The sequence below is a fragment of the Tyto alba genome, unplaced genomic scaffold (genome assembly GCF_018691265.1).
Source record: "Tyto alba isolate M040663 unplaced genomic scaffold, T.alba_DEE_v4.0 Super-Scaffold_7, whole genome shotgun sequence".
Lineage (NCBI taxonomy): Eukaryota > Metazoa > Chordata > Aves > Strigiformes > Tytonidae > Tyto > Tyto alba.
In genome coordinates, this window is record NW_024881328.1 from 32,909,137 (window position 1) to 32,929,469 (window position 20,333).

The 20,333-nt window shown below is 36.4% G+C and overlaps 1 protein-coding gene across 5 annotated transcripts in view; it reads right to left on the bottom strand.

Moving 5' to 3' along the window:
• The window catches only part of SLC39A10 (solute carrier family 39 member 10), a 96,633-nt gene that overhangs the window by 6,967 nt on the left and 69,333 nt on the right, over positions 1-20,333 (bottom strand). For 4 of the 5 annotated variants that reach the window (XM_033010815.2, XM_042783910.1, XM_042783909.1 and 1 more), the window contains 8 exons: positions 17,476-18,546; positions 16,205-16,406; positions 10,464-10,633; positions 9,193-9,411; positions 7,698-7,818; positions 5,401-5,781; positions 3,576-3,656; positions 1,602-1,792 (listed from right to left, as the gene is read on the bottom strand). In XM_033010815.2, the coding sequence (XP_032866706.1) occupies positions 1,602-1,792; positions 3,576-3,656; positions 5,401-5,781; positions 7,698-7,818; positions 9,193-9,411; positions 10,464-10,633; positions 16,205-16,406; positions 17,476-18,537 (2,427 nt within the window). In that variant the 5' untranslated portion in view covers positions 18,538-18,546. The remainder of the gene's footprint in view (positions 1-1,601; positions 1,793-3,575; positions 3,657-5,400; positions 5,782-7,697; positions 7,819-9,192; positions 9,412-10,463; positions 10,634-16,204; positions 16,407-17,475; positions 18,547-20,333) is intronic. The other variant, XM_042783912.1, reaches the window with a different exon arrangement.

A 20,333-nucleotide genomic window follows, 5' to 3' on the forward strand; every position in this document is an offset into this window, starting at 1 on the left:
AATAATATGATCAGCCCATACACCAGAGTGGACACCTGACAGCCTCGCAGACAGTGATCTGACAAAGATGTGATGCTGTTTCAATGAGGACTGCTGAAATCCAAAGTCTGTGTCTGTGGCTTAAAGTAACTGACGGATGTCTGCCTGATTTGACAAGTCAGCCAGTGAGAGTCAAACATCACACATTTCACTCTTGCACCAGTTAACTTTTGAGGAAGCTGCTAAAAAATGTGTTTTGAAAACAGGATAGTCAGCACAAATGTATGGAGGAAAGCAGAACTAGCAGTGTAGGCTAACAAAGCTACCAGATATGGCAACAAAATCTCTGAAGAAATTTGGAAAATTGAAGAAAATGCATGGCTTAAATTACTTCAGAACAGTAAAATATTCCATTTTACCCACAACTGAAAACTGAAACAGGCCGATCCTCATTACTATAAATCCAACCCTCCATGGAGATGCCGTGACATTAAACAAAATTTCTACTGGAACATCACTCAAAGCCAGAGCTCCAGTTACATTTAAGTATTTTTCCATAGGCAGTATGTAGCTGCACCAGATGATCTGAGTAGCAATCTACTGATAATAGGTAGATGGCTACTTAGTCTATCTGAGGAGAAAAATAACAGCTCTGAGGAAGCTTGCCTCTGCTTTAAATGTCTGTCCTAGGAAAGAGTAGTTTGTCAATGAAGCAATGGAAATCCAGGGAGCCACCCCACAAAAAGCTGTCTGCACCCTTACGAATTAAAGCTTTACCGAGGTTGGAGTTTCTAGTCTACTTGGTTAATAATTTAATACAACATCCTTAATATCCAGTGACGAGATGCATCTTTTTTCTCTGTATATTAAAGCAGAAAGAGCATTGCAAAACACCCCAAAAATGAAAATTGATCTCATCATCACTGGTCTTCAGATAGACAAGAAGTGAGAAAACTGGTTTATTTAAATGCAGCTCTGAAGCTGCTTGGGAGAGAAATCAGGATTGAATAAGGACTGGTATCATGCACACAAGTGCATTACTACCTGAAGGATCTGAATCTATGGTGTACACATATGAAATATAATCTATCTATATGCTCTTGAAGTAGCAGCATTTTTCCAGCAGATAGTTTTTATAAAGCTTATCACCACAAGAGCAATGTATTACCAGCTGCTCATGCTCAGGGTTCAGACTAAGCTTTCCAGAATCAAATATATGAGGATTAAATTTTAGGGAAGAACAATTCTAAAACTCCAGCATCTAATGCCCCATCCACAAACCAAGAGAAACATCCTATTTTTACCTGTGGAAAGTTATTATTTTTATTAGTTTATTAGTGGGAAGTGTGGGTGTCTTTCCCAGCCCCCCCGTAGTTTTGATATTTTAACAGGAGTCACTGGCAGACTTTGGTAGCAGAAACCCAAGCAGGCAAGCAACAATAAAACTTCACTACATCTCTCAAAGTATCTGCAACATCTTAAAAATCATAGAACAGAAAGAGCTGTCTACTGTCCACAGGTATTTTACGTGTTATCACAAAAAGTTCTGCCTCAGATGCCATTTCAAGTCCTGGGTTTTATGCATGGAATGCAAAAATGCCACAGATTCATAACAATCTTACCATGTCAACCAGTGCCACGTAGAGGAACATGCCTGCAGTGATTGCAAAGATCCACAAGGTGATGTTATTAGCATACTGTCCCACCGCTGTGCCTATCAGCATCCCTACGTAAGCCATCATGGCAGACAGGAGGTTGTACACAATAGCTTGCTTTACTGTCATACCTGCTTTAAGAAGCACAGCAAAGTCACCTAAAATGGAGACAGAACACTGGGGTTTAGCATCAATGCTTCTCAGGAGAAATTAGCCTACATTTGCCATCTCAACAATCCAGGGCATTGCCAAAGTAAAAATGCTGCTACAGAGGCCCAAAGGAAGACCGGGCAACAGGATATAACAACTCTTATACAAACTATTTATGTGCAGCAATCCCTTGCCTAAAATAGGATTTAAAGGTGCCTATTCATCATGCTGATTGGCAGAAAGGTAATACTGATTAATGGTTAAAGGTAAATGTAATAGACTAGACCTAGTCCTCCCACAGAGAATACATCTGTACATACAGACTTGTCTTTACTGCACAGAAGTTCTTTGTGACACATAAAAACAGAGGCTTAGTTTTGATCAATACTTGTGAAAATTCCTCTTAGCAATATATACCTCATTCTCCAAATTCAAGAGGAGGATAAGAAGGCATTAGTCCCCACAGAAGGTGACATGAACTTGAGAAATACAAGAGTCACATTCAGAAAGAATGACTTCACATCCATACTGACTCAGTTTTCTGGTTTAAAACATGCCAGGTTAACTTGGTTTATTTTGAATTCAGGACAGCTCTGCTAAAATTGCTGATAGAGGTAGACATGCTATAAAGATCCAGATTTTCATCTTGTAATCAGCTCTGGAAGCTTTACTCCCTTCAAACTGAATTCTTGTGGATATGAGGAGTAGACTATGATACACAGTCATGAGGCTAATTCATATAATATTCTCATGTCAGATATGCTTAATTATTTGCTCAAACTAGAATCAAAACAAAAAATATGTATGGTGAACTACTCACTTATACAAAGTTAATTTGATCATGTTAACCTAGCAAGTTATAAGCACACCAATATATATTGCAATCCTTTATATACTGCAGGAGCTTCACTTAACTAATGACTGTATAGCAGCGTTGTCAAACCATGAGCATCTGCTCTTTTATTTCCTGTCTGTGCCCATAACTTACCTTATACTTAGTATCTGCCTATATAAAATGCTTTCACTCATCACCTCTGAGGGTTTTTGATGTACTTGTTTTACCTTACTTTTAATCACTCAGAGCTAGCAGCTCACCCAGTAAGCAAGCTGTGAGTACATACAGTTTAATCTAGCACAATTTCACTTTACTGGCAAAAAAAGACAACTCTTCTCTCTAGCTGCTCTGTGTAAGACTCAGGGTACACTAAAATTTCATGCAACGTGCCTTCTGGCTCACAGGAAGACAACAGGTTTCATCATGGTTAGCTAACCCCGAGAAGAAACGCTTCAATTAGGGGGGAAGAATCAATGGCACTGGCAACAGTGCCTACAGGCTTTACCCTAAGCAGTCGCCCACACCTACCGGACTCAGCAACAGTAGGTACAAAAATCAATGCAAAGAATTTTGCAGAATTACTTATGTAAACTTGTGTTTACTTACGTAACTTTACTTAACTTTGTGTAAGACAATGCCACACAGAGTAGTGTGAAACTGTCTCTATAAAATGTAGAGGTATGACACCAAAACGTAAACTGTATGCTTCTAAGAACACTTTAAAAATGTGTTCAAAAAGCTGCACAGAACTGCTGCAACCTGCCAATATAATCATGTATTAATATTGTCATTATGTACTTTGAAGCAATATTGCTCTATTACTCTCTGAAGTTCCGGTCACCCTTGCAGCACTGGCATTGCATTATGCTTATCAGGATGAGTATCACAACACCTTTTAGATAAATATTTTGTACAGATGAAGAGACTGAATGCACTGAGTTTGAAGAGTTAGTTACCTAATTCATGGGGAAGCTCGTGACAAAATACTGCTATAGATGTACTAATTCCTCCTGTCAGTCCAGCACTAAAAGCTGCTCCTAGGATAAAAAAAATAAAAATATTCAAATGATATTTTACCATTTTCAAGTCAGAAAATTTAATCAGCATGTTTTCCAGAGACGACACCCGTCTGTTAGAATGCACACTCTAATATGTTTTATATGATGTCTGTGTCCTGTCTGTAAATAAACTGAAAATACTGGAAGTATCCTGGGTGTGCATTAACACTAAATACTTTATTACTCAGTTTATATGAAAGACAAATCCTGGGAGAGGAGAACATGCCTGAGCAAAACTGAGACATAAAGGCAACAAACTACTAAATAGCACCACTTTTACATTTTTAGGAACTCTCAAGTACATCAGGACAATTAAAAATGCACATGAGCAACAGTCTAGTTCTCTCCTTTCCAGGTTGGCAATCCAAACTAATATTTAACCCATAACTTTTCTATTTCCTTTATGCTTATTTGTAGACCACATATCAGCAACGTTAATATGTCAGACCTGGAAAATAATAAGGAGAAAAACACTGGCATAAACACCTTTCAGTAAATTTTGTGTAAGTTAATTTAATTCAATCAAGTTTAAGATCATACCTTAAATAATTCTGAGATGAGAAAACTGGTATTGAATTTCTGTACTGTAGCAAAGGCACAAGAAGAGCCTGCAGTGAGCAGTCAAAACAGGCAAAATAAAGTAGAAAGAAAAGACACAATCTGAAGACAGAGAGGAAATTTAACTTTCCTCTGGATTTCTCATAACTTGATATATTAAAAGGATGAACATACTTTTCTAAAATCTACATTTTACCAAGGAATCAGCTGTTTGGGCTTGACACAGGAATATTTAGAAATGGAGTTTCAATACAGTGAGGTTCTCAACAGATGGCGCAGTGATCCTTTTTGGCTTTAGAAGCCACTGTCTAAATGTCTTACCTGTTTAATGTGAAAATGAAGCAGAAAGTTAATTTCTATGGAGTTCAGTTGCTTTAGAAATTGTTTGGAGAAAGTGGAGAAACTGTAGTAAATGCCATTGTTAACTCCAGACCCTAATAAGTAGCTTATCCTTCAAAATGGGTATATGATCCTTCTGCTAGTAGTTCAGAAACCTGTGTACTCTTAGTAGCTACCTTAGCAAAAAATTAAAAGTATGCACTTCAGTACTCTTGCCATCATTTTGAATTGTATGACATATACTCAAATTATTTTGTCTTACAGTTCAAATCAAATTTAGAGGTTTATGTGATTCAAAATTGATTCAATAAATCTAATAGATCTGTTTGGTACTTCAATTTCTTCTAGATTTGGCTAGAGATAAATTATTATTTCAGTAACCGGACTCATAGTACATTTATTATTTACAAGTACTGTATAATTCTATGTATTACTGATAATAGAAATATTATTATTATTGTAAATAAATATAAATAAGACTGAAAGGCATTTATTCACTATTCAAAGGCAAATACTAAGACCCAAACAACAAATGTGCATTACATGTGTTCCATAATTCATAAGGTTTGCCTGCACCTATATTTCTTTGTCAAAGATAGCTACTATCAATACAGTAATCTTGGTGGAAATAGTCCCAGAATATTAACAAAGGGAAGATTATTACAATTGATAACCTTTTAATTTCTGTCCTGAGGCAGATTAAACAATACCAGTAAGCACAGGAAATAACTGGAAGCCTTACCTGTCATCACTGATAAGTAAAATATTACCAAAGTTACTAAAGGCAAGAAGAAACTGTTGAGAAACACTCCATGCTTTTGCTTACCGATTGCTAAGCCATCACTAAAGTTGTGAATGCCATCTCCCATAATTACCATCCAAGCAATATTAGCTATCCCAGTATCTTTCAGGTCTTTTCCAGAATGACAGTGGCCATGGGAATGATGGGAATGTTTGTGATGCCAGTGGTGACTGTGTTTTCTAGCTATCATTTTATCTTCGCCATGGCTGTCATACTCGGAATCATGAAGATCGTGCTCTTGAGCAGCATGTGAGACATCATTGTGAGAATGGTGCATATTGTTGTCCTCTTCTACAGACAAGAAGTTTTTGGGAGGGGATTCCAGCTGGCCATCTAAATCAGTTAGTTCAGTTTCATTGAGTCGATCTTCAGATAAAACCGAGTCCTCTGCTCCTACGTTGAAGCCAGTTGGGAGAGACACTGCATTAACTCTCACTTAAAATAGCACCAGCAACTACTACATCACTGAGATAAAAGTATTTGAACACATCCCAATATAGTAACTTTGTTGTCCATGTTCAGGCAAAAAAATGAATCTCTCACTGCCCCATCCTTGTCACTAATTTGAATGTACAGCGTACAGAAGTCTCCACTACAAGGCAACAGCACTGTAGCCATAGCACATAAAGTCAGTTTTAGCCTGAAACAAACATGTATCTGTGATTTTGCTACTGATGAAGCTTATGGTTCAACGTTGGAAAAGGACAGTTGCCAGAACGATAACAAACTTACAGGCTGCACATGGAATCTGTATGGCTCAGGAAACCATCCCTGGCTACTCTCTACGCATGCCCATACAGGTCACAGCTTAGCCTTCACTGAAAGCATACCAGGATCTGCCACTGATACAACAGATCTTTACACAGTTTCTGTACTGCATGCATCTGTGTCAGACACTCGTATCATACAGTGAGCTCCTTCACTGTAGCTCATTGCCTTCCTAGCAATCAAAGCCATTTTTACAAAGTAATACAAAGTGAAAACAATGCAGAAGGCATATGTGCATGAATTTCAAGTTTACCAATATTTCTAAATTATTAATTAATGAACGAAACTGGCAATCTATGCTCCAAGAAACAAAAACAAATTGTAGGGAAAAAAAAAAAAAAAGCAGTCTGGACAATGAAGTTATTAGCTCACAATAATTCGACAAAAATATTTCAGAGTCTAAATAAGTGAACAGTAAGTGGAATTAAAAACAAGGCACAGAGTGCCTAAGCAGCAGACAAAGAGTTCTGGATAAACAGGCTCTTAAGCATCAACTGGAAGCTGTTTAAAAATAAATGGAATGGCCATTTGGGTCAGTGGTAGTGGCACTGCAGTTCAAAATTCAAATTCAGCATGGGCTTCCAGTGCCTGTAGTACAAATGATTTACTGATCAGTAGAGTGCACTTTCAGAGGAACAGCATTATAAAACCAATATGTACTTCATGTTATTAGAAGCAAAAAATTCCTCCAATAGCCCGTTAAAAGAAAATGAAGACATTTCAAATATATGTACCACCATCCGCACAGCTGAAAGTCTTTCTATGTCAGTGTCCCAAATGCTATTCCAAATTGTTTGAGAGGAGAAGGCTACAGTCCTAACAAACATTCAGTCCTAACACACAGTCCTACAAACCATTCAAATTAACAAAATTGCATTTGTGTATATATATAGTCTATGGATTCTTCTTCAACAGATTTAATTCGGCAGCTGTGCAGGCAACAGAAAGGGAAGGAAGGTTATGAAGCAAAGCCCTTCCCCTTCCCTCAACCCTTCGAGAAGGGTGCTACAGCATTCCTTCTGGGTACACTCTGCATGAGCACTCAGACTGTCATGAAGGAACAGGATATTGAGGAATATTCAGGATACTCAGCTGTATTTATGAAATTAATTTTGTTTAGCCTTCTCAGCCAAACTGTAACTGGTCAGAGGCTGGAATCTTCAAAGTGAAACAGATATCCCCTTTCAGGTTGTGTGTGTTCATTTTTGATCTATTTTTTGCCAGGGCTGAGCTAGTCAGGCACAGCTTAATCAAAAACACCCCAAAACCAAACAAATAAAAAAACCCTCAAAGAACCACAGCCACCCAAAACCTGACCGCTTCAGAAGTCTGAGAACCATTTGTATGGCATATTAGGAAGCGTTAAGAGTGCTCTCAGATCTAAGGAAAACAAAATAAAAAAGATTTAATAGGGAAAGCCTATTAAGTCTTATTAACAATGATTTGCATAATAGCAGCAAAACTGTACAAGAGGTTACATGCTCCATGCCATAAGTTACACACCATTACTTTGAATCTCATAATCAGAGAAAATTCTGAAAATAAATACCTACCAGCAAGGGGTTTGAGCTGAAGCCAGTCAGCATCTGGTCTATTATTTAATTTGTGATCAGAAAGTTTCCTTCCAATTGGTGATTCTTCAGCCTGCTTTTTCTTGCACCATTTCTGCTTGCTCTGCGACAGGAAACAGATAACATCTGGTTTGTAAAAGGACATCGATGGAAATAAAAGAAACTGAAATGTTGTCCAAAAATCTCTTCAAAACAGACTAAGTTGCTCTCTCTTAATACGTCTAACAGAAGTATGTGACTACAGAATATTAATCTTTCTAAGGCTCAGCGATGATACCTATCCCAGTGGAAATTCTTAGCTACTGACCACAGAATGTCACTCACAAACACACACACACAGATGACACTTCACTTCAGCAAGAGTACTTTATGACAAGGATTGCTCTAACAGCCCAGAAACACATGTATGCAGAGTTGTTATATTTGCTTATTTTGTTCTAGAAAGCAAGCATGCAGCAAGAACAGCCCTTCTATTTTGTTCAACTTTGCTTTTTTTTATACTCCTATAACTTCCTTGTATTTTCCTTTAGAGAAAAGCTTGCTACTTTCCTATCTGCAGCCCATACAACAGAGATCATAGATTTGCCAAAGCAACCTAGGGGATTTAATTATCTAATTAATCTCAAAGAAGATATGCCCAATGTGACAGCTTTTATTTCTTTATCAGAAGAGCTAAGATATGGCTCCTCCAACACAGAGTACCTTTTGCTGCCTGTCCAGCTGAGACAGCAAGTCTGATGTGGAAAACAGAGAACTTCAAAATTTTCCACACTTGTTTTGGGAGAAGCAGTTGTAGTTACACCAAAATAATTTTCTCCTCAAAGTTGAATGATGGAGGCAAAAGTTAAAAGTGTATTTACATTGGCTTGAATTTCTATCCAGTGTCACACTCCCCCTGAAGTACTCGTCTCCTTTTATACCACCACCACGAATACAGCGTGCTCCCAGCCCTAAAAATCCGATCATTTTCAGGGAAACAAGTTAAAATTTGACTGGCAATTTACAGAAAGCAGGAGGTCTGAAAAATTTAGCATTTTCTCATGTGGAAAAACTGAATACCTCTGTTACAGTGGCATCATTGGCTAACAGTACACAGTTAAATTTCTTGTAAATTGCCTGAGAATTGTCTGGCTCTATTACCAGTTCTTTCTTTCATACTGCCTTTCATATTTTTGCAAAAAAATCACGGCCCATTAGAGAAAGGGCTTTTACTTTTCTACTACCTCCAAATATATCTGGCCAAAAGCTGCAACCTCGCCCCTCAGATTTCTACTCTGTCTTCCTAAATTACCTTATTAAAAAAAGCAACCTCTTTTAGAAAAGGGTTTCCTCATATAGAATCAAACAGAATGCAGATTAGCCACACTTGTTCATGTTGACATGACTCGTCACACAGACAATTCCTTAACACTTGGAAGGTATATATATATTACTTCAGGTAACATATTTTAAAATAGCATGTCATTTTAGTGCGTACCTTTTGTTTATTGTAATGCTTGTACATCCTTATACAATGTTCAATGATGAACAAAACATAAATGCCTCCAAGTGCCACAAGACCTTTCAGCACTGGATCATTTTCTTCTAGAAAGCCTTCAGCCTGTACTCCATGTCCGTGGCCATGTCGATGAGAACGCTTGTGCTCATGAACATGACCGTGGCCATGGTGGTGACTGTGGTTGTGGCCTCCATGTGACTATTAGGAGAGAAAATAATAACACAGCATGACCTGGTGCAATCAGGAGACTGAAATGTCTCCGAGCACAGATGACAAAATATGTAACCTTGCCAGAAAAGTACCATAAAAAGACTAAAGTTGGGTTGTCATTTGTTTTGATTTTTTTTATACAAACACATTTTACCATAGAAATTTTTATTTAGACTATTCATTACCCTAATCAATAAGAAATATTAATCTGGGAAATTTTTTTGGGGGGGGGGGGGGGGGGGGAAGTGGGAGATAATAATCTAGGTTCAGCATTTTTCTATCACAATGCTAAAGATAATGAGACTAACACTCAGAAATGTCACAGGGAATTACCATTCCTACCATTAGCAACCGAACCTCATGATTTATTTATTTTTTTACTATTGCAGTCAGTTACAGCCTTAGTTCTTATCTGAAATACAAACTTTCAAAAAAAAAAAAAAAAAAAGATGACCAAAAATTTTTATTAAAATTTACACAAAGAAAACACATAAACATTAGTCTTTTTGCTAAAAGAATTCAAGTAACAAAATTTTAGAAAACATTTCCCCTTCTAAGGATTATAGTATGTCATCATAAGTTAAAAACTGCTCACCTTCCCAGGAACTTGGATAATTTCTTGATTCAGTAAGTTAGAGTTTACTTTCTCCCCAGAAGCTAGTAACCAGGAAGATTAATTCCCCTGAAATACTTTCAGATGATACTAATATACAAGTATCAGTAGACAAAAGACAGTAGAACTACTAAATTCAAAATACTCTTGTTGGTCTTATTAGGTGTTTCAAAATGCTGTGACAGAAGTTATGAATATGCAACTACTTTTTTTTTAATCTTTTTTTTTGTTTTTGTTTTAAGAAACCCATATTTCCTTTCTTTTTTTTAACAGACGGTCTCAAAAAATGTTTCAGGATTTTCCTCACAGTCAAGTCAATCTACATCTGCATCAATGAGCATTTATTTGTTGATAATTGTCAAACAATTCTTTGAAAATTCTATCTTTAGTTACAATTAAGAATAAAAGCCAAGCCAGAAATACTTACATGTGGCAACAGATGGAGTAGTGCATCTCCACTCATCGTTCCTACAGCCAGAGCTACCAAGAAAGTTAGAAGAAATTTGAAGCACCATTGGTTAATGATGGGAATCAAGATCACACCTAGCAAGGAAAGCAGGCTAATGACGGTGATAGAGATGATACCACAAAACCAGGCTGTGGGAAGAAATGAATACAGAAAGGTTATCAGAACAATACTTACAAAACTTTTAAGATTGATTAATGACTTTCAACTATCTCCTAAGAAGGTGACTTTCCTTTAACCTGAATTGTGTGATTGTTCATTCAAAAGGTGCTGAAAAATGTGAAGGCAGTACTGAAGTCCACTGACAAAAACACACTGGCTTATTCACAGTACAGTACAATATAGGGAAAGACAGCAAAAGACAATCAGATAAAAAGAGCCCAGCAATTCTTCTTGATTGTAAGTTCCAGGCTTAGCTCTGTAGCCATTAATGAAACGCAAAAAGCAAAACATTTTATGTTGGAACAAACCCATGTCTGCTACTTAACTTACTATGGCTCTATCAGAACTAAGTCATATTTAACATTTGTTTTTAACACAATTCTGATGCAAAATTTAACTGGAATTGATATTTCTCCTCCTTTGTTAGAAGTAACATGTTCAGTTTGGCACCATTCATTTCACCTGGTGCTTTCAAACATACATTTTTGTTTATGAGAAGTAAGACTCAACCTTTGACAGAAGAACCTCAAAATCAAATGCTACAGGAGCTTGATGAGCTGAAACCAACTTGCTACCAACTAAAAGCAGTATGTATTTTTTCTGAGAACCTCTGTTATTGCCTTTAGAATAAAAAGTGATAATGGGATATGGTACACTCAATTCTGTTAATTCAGGAAGATGTACAAATTTCTATGACACAGAAAAGAAGGAATTACACAGGAAACAGATCCTATATGCAAAAAACCATGGCTTTTGCAGTCAGCATCTTAACCTAATGAAATACTTTTTCTTCTACTTTTTCAAGTCATCATTAAGGTTAAGAATTAAAAACTGTTGTTTTGGTTTTTTTTTTTTCCCCTCTCTCTCTTTGCTTCTCTATCACTGCTCTTGTTTCCCATCACAGAAACTTCAAAGAACAGTAAGGAAAAATTGTTTAATTCCACAGTACAGTTTAAAAGGTTCTCAGTCCCAAAGACAGGAATAATTGGTAGCTCTTATTTTACAAACATTAACTGCTTGGGCTGAGATCTTTCATGAACATGATTTCCTCAATCTGGACTTTTTTTTTTTTTTTTTCCTTTTTTTTAAATTTATTCTAAGCTTTAGACTAAATGCTTCAGGTTTTTCCAGGTTTTTTTCCTAGCTTCATTCTTAATCAAAAATGTATACACAGTTTGACAACTTTAATGAAAGTTAACAACTCCTGATTTAAAATTATTTCCATACTTTGGTACATGACCCAACTTTCCTTACATCTATGAAGGTCCACTCATTTTTGATCAAGTAGTGGGAAACATCCTGGGGAATGAGGGGGGGTGTGGGGGGTGGCGAGAGAAGAGAGAAGGAATGAGCATGTTGTAGCTGCTCAGTGAATTTTATAATTTAACAGTCAAATGTCCCATGAATTCTATTTGTACCAAAAAGGCTACATATCAGATTTGACAAAACTTGGCCACTAGAACTGTGGCTGCTACAGGTCTGGTCTGGTTTAACATCAAAACTTACTATATCTGCTGTTTTAAATTTTATTTTGGGGTATTCAATCTTACAAAGTCTGTCATTCCACCACAGTGCAGAAAAGCAAACAATCCAATTCAAATGCAAAGGGTGCAAGAGCACATCTGCCTGGAGAAACTGTTTGGAAAAGCTTCAGAAAGTATGCAGCATACACTGAAATGCATATTGATACTGAGAGGAAAAGAGAGAATTGGTGAAAAGGAAAAGACTGCCAGCAGAAGAGGAACTAAAAAACAGATGTTGGAAAATGGGAATACAAAAGTAGGTCTAGAGTGGAAGTAGGACCCTGCCGACCAAAATACTGCCACTACACAGCTTTGAATCACCCCCAGAGCACTTCAATCACGTACTCTGGATTAACAGGCTCTGCTGAAAGAAACAGCATACATGGACTTGTAATTCAATACCAAATCATGCATGCATGCACAAGTAGCCCAAATAAAAATTACGCAGCCATTTGTCAGGACATTGGATCTCCAGTCTGGACCCAGACATTATGATGTTAAGTGCCAGGTTAGATGACCAACAGCCTTACATGGAGAAAAATGGAAAGGAGATTATGCAAACTGGCTTAAGTGTCATATATCATAGCATAGATTTGGCAAACGCACCTCTGAAGGGCTTACACACTCTTATGAATGATACAGTATCTAAACATGGCACCATGATTAAGATGAGGCACATGAGAATTAGAACATGGAATCTGTGCATCTCTCAGTTCTTGGTCATCAGCTTCTGCCTCTGTTTATACTCTTAAAAAATGGTATGGAACAAAAATTATCAGCAAAAGGTTGCTGTCAAGTCAAAGACAAAAAATACATTATATAAAAGCTGTGTGTGACCCCACAGTTACATATATGTACAAACACTCATGTAAAAAGGACTACTAAGGCAGACTTACAATAAAATTCTGACACAAAATTTTATTGAAGGATTTCATTCAATTGTAGTGTTCAAAACAAATATTATGGAAGTGTAACTAATATGCAGTATTGCGAACACTGCAAGAGCTCTTAAGTTATAAAAGATCTTGATGTGTAACACTTCTAGGGATACTGTATAAAGTTTGGTCAATGAGGTGAAGTTATTATGGACTACCTTATAAAATATTTCTGTGGAAAAAAAACAAGACGAAAGTGACTGAACAAATTCTTCAGTAAGGAACCTGTGTTCAAACAGGGAGTAGCAAACAAAAGACAGCTGCTCACATCAGATTTGGACAGCTATCGGTAAATTAAAACAGACTAAGAGTAAGTAAGGTAGACTCCTCGGAAGGCTGAGAATGGTTAGCTATCTGCAAGCATTAACAAGAAAGCAAGGTAACAGAAAGGCTCCACTGAAGCAAAGCCTTCCCGGGTTCAGGGAATGGTAAGCTCCAGGGAACACTGGCATCTGCACAGGCAGATTTACAGAATGTATCTGATCTTAGATACTTTTAATCAACAGCTCTAGCTGATCTTCACTTTTTTAAAAAATTGCATACTGTTTACTTGTATCACTTCTATTAGTTTGATTAGCTTCTATTAGTAGGGTGTACCTTTCAAGTTAAGTTGCTTAGGCGCCCTGAATGATAACAATGTCACCTCTTCAAACTGGCACACTGTGAAGGCTCAGTTGTACATATAAGCCCTTGAAAATCCTCTATTAGATGTCACACAACTAGCTGTAAATTGCAGGAAGAAAACCCAACATGGCTTCGTAAGATTTTGGTCATCAGTTAATTAAATTACTCTGCTTTAGAGGACTGCATTATCAGAACTAATAGAAACCTTAAGGGTTAGTATCAATGAATAGAAGGAGCATCGGTCTATTTTGGTTTTTTGAAAGCTTTAATTAAAGAAAACCACAGAAATTGTTTAAAGATGTCTGCATCCTCGTAATTATTTCTATCTAAAAATGTTTACGTTTGCTTGGGTAAGCACACATTTTAATTTTAGTAGAATCCTACAGCTTGCAGGTTAAGTTATCCTATGACTCACATTTGTCCTACACCTCCCACAATCCCCAGATACCAGTTAAGATGTGTTATTTTGCTGTTCATTTCTTTACTGAAGAAGGGAAAATGATTATTCCGTCAACTGAAGTCTCACTGTAGTTAATACAAGAGTATACAGGAAATTTCTATGAAGAATGATTTATCATTATCTAATTGAAGTGGCCTGTTTTAGAGGTTACTGGTTTTTTTCATAGCCAAATCAGTAAGTTAAACCCCAGTTTTTTACAATTGACTGGCAAATGTGTTATATATAGTCAAGATATCAGATGCCATGAAACATGTAAAATGTTCACAAAGGTTCACTAATTTTGCAAATTAAGTCTCTTAGAATGTTAAGGGTCTTCAAGCCAAGTTATTCATCAACTCCCTTACTCATTACAGAGAAAGAAACTTGCATTCTTTTAAAAAGAAGCACTCATCTGTAGAAACTTTCTAATTAAACTGGTTCAAAGCATGTACAACACAACAGTTTTGTACTTGGTTTCAACATTTTAATTGGCAGAAAATGCTTAGAACTACTCTAAAATTCCTCTTGGTAATAAGGCGAGGGTCAACTCTTTCTACAATAGACTATCCCACAAAACAATATGCTGCCATATAAAACACACAGTGTATCCAGTTTACAGCAATCTTTGAACAGTTAACAAGATAGTAGCTGTGTCACTGGGACATTTATGTATAATGAGCTAATTATTTTAATTACTCCAGCATTGTTAAGAAAGATTACCACCAATGCATTCTTTCCAAAAGTTATTAACAGCTATGAGAATGTAGTTACTTCAAGCTTTATTTCTAACAGTGTAAATAAGAACTTACATACTAATCAATATTCAAAATTACCAATATTTTTATTTTCAGAACATGGACATCGTACCCAAGACTTTTAGTATTTCACCACAGCTAAAACATCTGTCAACAGATCCATTATAATTTATGAAAGATAGCAGTATTAAAAATATATATAAGTATATATATGATATAAGTATACTCAGTTGTGAAATCACAACAATGGATGCTGCTATTAAAATAACTGCTTTAACACCAGTAAAAATAGTTTTAGCTTAGAATTATGGTAAGAAGAAGAAAAAAAAAGTCTACTGATTTTTACTTAAGGCACACATACAAAAGATCAAAATTGCCAACAGCGGATTTTGACTGAATATTTCTCATATGCTTATGAGAGGAGTAGTATAGAATAATTGACAGTGGAAGTCAGAAAAGGGAAGCTTTGTCAGAAATGGCAATTCAAATGCTCCTGTATCTTTCTTAAGTCTTTCTATTTCTTAAGTCCACAAAAAATTCTGAATGTCAATTCTACAAGTTTGCATCACTGCTAGAATGTAAAAACAGTAACACCTGAAATCTTGTTTTCCAGTGAATGAACAGTGATTCCTGAATGAATAGATCCATGTCAAATGTATTAAGAAAATTTGTGCCAAAGTAACACTAAAACTTTCCAACTTTGAGATAAACATATGGACCACCTCAGCTGCGGTAAGAGAAAAGGACATAATATATTTTAAATGATAGAAATAATCCAAACTGTGGGTGGACTTGCTCACCCCTAGAGATCCCTCTATCTCCAAAAATTCTGTGCCTTGCCTGTGTTCCTACTACAAGAGTCCAACATCTAAAGATATGTGGGAAGAGTCCAGCCCAAAATGCCTGGGCCATAGGCCCAATGATAGGATGTTAGGCCTCAATGATGGAAGACGAAAAAAGAAATAAAAATAATCAAACATAAAATAAAAAGTGAAAATAATGAAAAAGGATGAAAGGGTACAAGAAAGAAAAGTATGTCTCCCTGAGCCATGGTTACTCAGGAGAAGGTATTATATCACCAAACAGGACGCTATGCATCCTGACTTAAAGTATCATGCTGTCTCAAATTTCTTCTAGTAAATACGTTAAATTTCAACCATTCCTTTACTATACAGTCAATGCTAAGTTGTATGACATTTCAAGCTTTTAAGTTAATATTGACAATGTAAAATAGTTTTGAAGGCTTTAGATGTGACACACCTACCTGATGCACCTGTTTTATCCTTATTCTCAATTGATGCATTTTTACTTTTCATAAAATCTTCAAGCTCATCATAATGTACGATACAAAGCCTTCTCTCAATCTGGTATAGCAAAGCAGGACACATGTATATAAACAATTCGGGAGATATTGGAGAGCTGGTTTCCAGACCATAGTACCGTAGCAGCTGGGTAACATTTAAGCACTGCAAGCAAATTGTACAAACAAATTAAATATGAAAGCAACTATTTCATTAAAAACTACAGTTATGGAAAATTTAGCATATGATTTGAGAACAGAAACAGAAAGTAGGAACTCCAGCCCACAACATTCCACCAGTGCTAAAACATGTCTAAGCTGATCTAAGTGGTTTATGAAGGGAAAGAAACAGTAAAAATATCTGCACTACAAACTCAGACTCCACACACCTAGATCATTTTGATAAATGTAAATTAAAATGAGTTTCCATATTCTTTACCATTACACAGTACAAGCAACAAAGAAAGAGCAACAGGAAAGAAGAACATAAATCCAAAATAGGTTTTCTCACACTTCTCTTTACCTACCAACCTTCTGTGCTTGAAGTTTCACTTTTTAATTCAGTTTAAAACTTCAAACTTGGCACTCACTCCACCCTTTCCTATCCTGACTTCTAGTTTAAAACCGTGAGATCAAAAGGTCCTGCTTCTGTAGTTAACTGTAAGGGGGGAGGGAAAGTATACATATGTTCCTGGCAGAAATAATGGATGCTGAAGGGAGAGACAGAAGAGCTTACACTGAGCACAGTGCTACAGAAACTACATGTACAATGCTTCACAATCTCTTAGGACAAAGAAATCAGAAGCATGTTAAAAAGATGCAGGTGTTTCTTTTAGGAGAGAGTCTCTGAGGTTTCCAAGAATGTTAATGATCTTAGATTCAGAAAGAAGTCCAAAAAAGGTGGGGGTGGGGGAAGTATTCATGAATATTGGAAAAAGACAAAACAAAAACAAAACACCTGTAAACAAGGTATCTCAGAAAGCTTTAAGGATGACCTTCGTACAGATAAACAGAGAAGAAGATAGATCTCCGAGAAAAGACAGGTGATGGGCAAACAGAATGAAACCCCATAAAGTAAACTCAAGACTGAGACAGTGACCTCTAGTGTTTTCACTCTGCTATCTGTATCATGGAACAGTCACAAACCTGCTTCTGTGTTCTTTGTGGGTAGGCACCTTCAATTATTACGTAACAACAGTGAAAGTCAACTTACTGGTTCTCCATTTCATACTCACCTCTTCACGATCACGTTCATCTTCATTACGATCCTTATGACTACGTGTTGAAAAAACAGCATGCTTTCTTACACTGATCTGCTTATGAGGTGCCTCTCGGTTGCTGGTATGGTGGTGTCCATCCTCATTACCTAAACTGGAATCTTGATGTCCATGACTAGTAGAACGATCACTACTGTGTTCATGATGGTGCACATGCAAGTGAGATGCATCGTGTACGTGATCATGTTTATGAACACGATTGTGCTCATACTGATCACCTGGATCATGATCTGGGGCAAAATCCCGTGTAGCATCTCCTGAACTCTCACTGATCTTCTTTTGCTTCTTCTTCTGTTTCCGTTGTTTTCTTTCTGGCTGATCCTGCGTTGTATTTGTCTCTGTTGAAGGTTCATGATTCTGCTCTCCATGTTCACTATGACTAACTGAATCATTATGAGAATGATGTGTACCATTATGGTCATGATGATGTAGACGAGGGTGGTGATGATGGTGATGGCGACTCTGATCATGAATGTGTTTGCCATCATCTTTTACTGATGGCACTACTGCATCTCTCTCAGGGTCACATTTATGACTTCTCTTTGAAGCTATACCAATCATGGTTTGGTTTTCTGAATCTGAGTGGCTATGAGGATGGTTGTGAGAGTGAGAATGCTTTCCTTCCTGTACTTCTAAAGCATATAAGTGAGAAACATGATCATGGCCAATATCATCATGATTTATCATCACTACTTTTACCTCTCCTAAACCAAGGCTTATTAACAGTTTTTCCAGGCCAAAAAAAGATAATCTTCCATTTTCCCCGTAACGATCAAAAATCTTTTCAATGTAGTATTTTTGTTCATTTTCAGCTTCCAACGTTGAAAATTTACTCGGTATAGATTCTGTTCCTCCATTCTGGAAGTAGGATGCATTTGAGATCTGATAGTCATTATGGTAGTGTACACGTCCCTCTTTAGGATCATGGTCATGTCCACCTTCATGGCAATGATTGCACTGATGAAAGATAAATGTCAGCAAACAAATGATGCAAAATTTTGTGTGCATGTGTACCTTCATCTCTGTTTCCTACAAGAAACACAAGGGGAAGCACTTAGGTGTAAAAACAACCTCAACATTTGTACTATAGGAGTATCAGTCTGGTACTTATTTGTATCAATTGAATGACTCACAAAACTTTTTAGATATTGGCATTAACAGAATAACAATTGTAGTATTTTTACTGTAGAAACTGTATTAATGTACTTTTCTTATCCAACAGTAAGATAGGCTCTGTTTATTTTAGAGATGCAGTCTTGCATACCATACTTACAGGAGGCAGCTACAAGAAAAAGACCAGCATTTACAGATGGTTGTAACAGGACATTTTTGTGTATATTTTCAGAGGCATCTATGCTTATGATAACTTGTAATATTGAAAATCTTGTTAAAACACAAGTTACAAAAGAATAAAAATTATTTAAGAACAACAATACTGTATTTTCTTATTTATGGGTGTGACAGGCAGATAATAAGGTGAAAACCCCACAACATTTGTTCTCATGTGCTGCTAAAGTACCTCCACTAAACACACACACACACTGCACAGAGTTCCCTAGTTTGATTGGTAATTAGTGATTTAAAAAAAAGTTGCCATTAACCAACTTCAATGTATTACTTAGATGTTTGCATTTTTAGCTCTTTTTACTTACATGAGTTTACCGATTTCAAAGATCTATGCTGATGTTAATTTAAAAATCAGGTTATATGGAAAATGTCTGTTTATGCAACTCAAAAAAATCCTGTTAATGCTGACACAGTCTAGCTCAAAGTAGTACTGATTTTTAGAAATTATATTATCTAGGCAATGTGGTTTTCACTTTAGTATTAAATGTAAGAAACTTACTATCCAACATCAGGTAACGAAGAGGACACTGCAGAATTCTATCTTGTGTTCAAAGTTGAAAACAATTCACTTTCTTACAAAATATGACAGCTTTATTTTGTTTACATCTGCTAGCAAAAATATGTATCAAGCCAGAATAATTATTATAAAAGAAACTTTTAAGAAAAAAAAAATCCAAGTTTATGTAAAAATATTATCAAACTCAAAAGCTAAAGATAAGCCAAGAACTGTACTTTATGACTTCTATTTTCCAGTAACTTATTTTTGATAGAGAATAACCTATACAAGTTTTTTTAAAAAATAAATAATCATTTAAACACTGCCAGGGTTTTCTAGCAACACTTAATTTGTTCTGCTTGGTACCAAGCTGAATAAAACGTTTAACATTTACAACAGTTCTGCGAAGTACATGTAGTAGATAATTAAGCCCTTCTATCAGCAAAGGAACAGAAAACAAAAAGAAAGAAGCACGGCACTTCCCAATCAATCTGAACAGCTCAGTGACTATTTTGAACGGTTTAATAGAATTGACTAAAATAGACAAAGTAAACAAGTACAGAAGTAGGGCTTTTTACACATAACTAGTTAAATTTAGAATATGACTGAGAAGGAAATGAGAGCTGAAAGAATAAAGACTGAGCTCCATCCACCCTCCTTTAGCACTCAGATGCTACCAAAACAGTGCAGCAAATGCAAGGACGTAGTGTAACAGGGAAACAGGTCAAGTATGCTTTAATCTCTTTTTACACTGAAAGCAGTTTTAGTTCCTTATGTGCGCCCTGACTAGAGCTGCGACTGACCCTACATTTACAAAGATGCAACTGACCTGGTCAATGCATCCTAAAATGCTACTGACTTTCACACAAGAAATGGTAAATTTAGTTGTCCTTCTCAAGATCACCCCAGCTGCTAACTAAAGCACACTTTGTGAGATTGGTCAGGAATGCACTTTGCAGCAAACCACAAACAT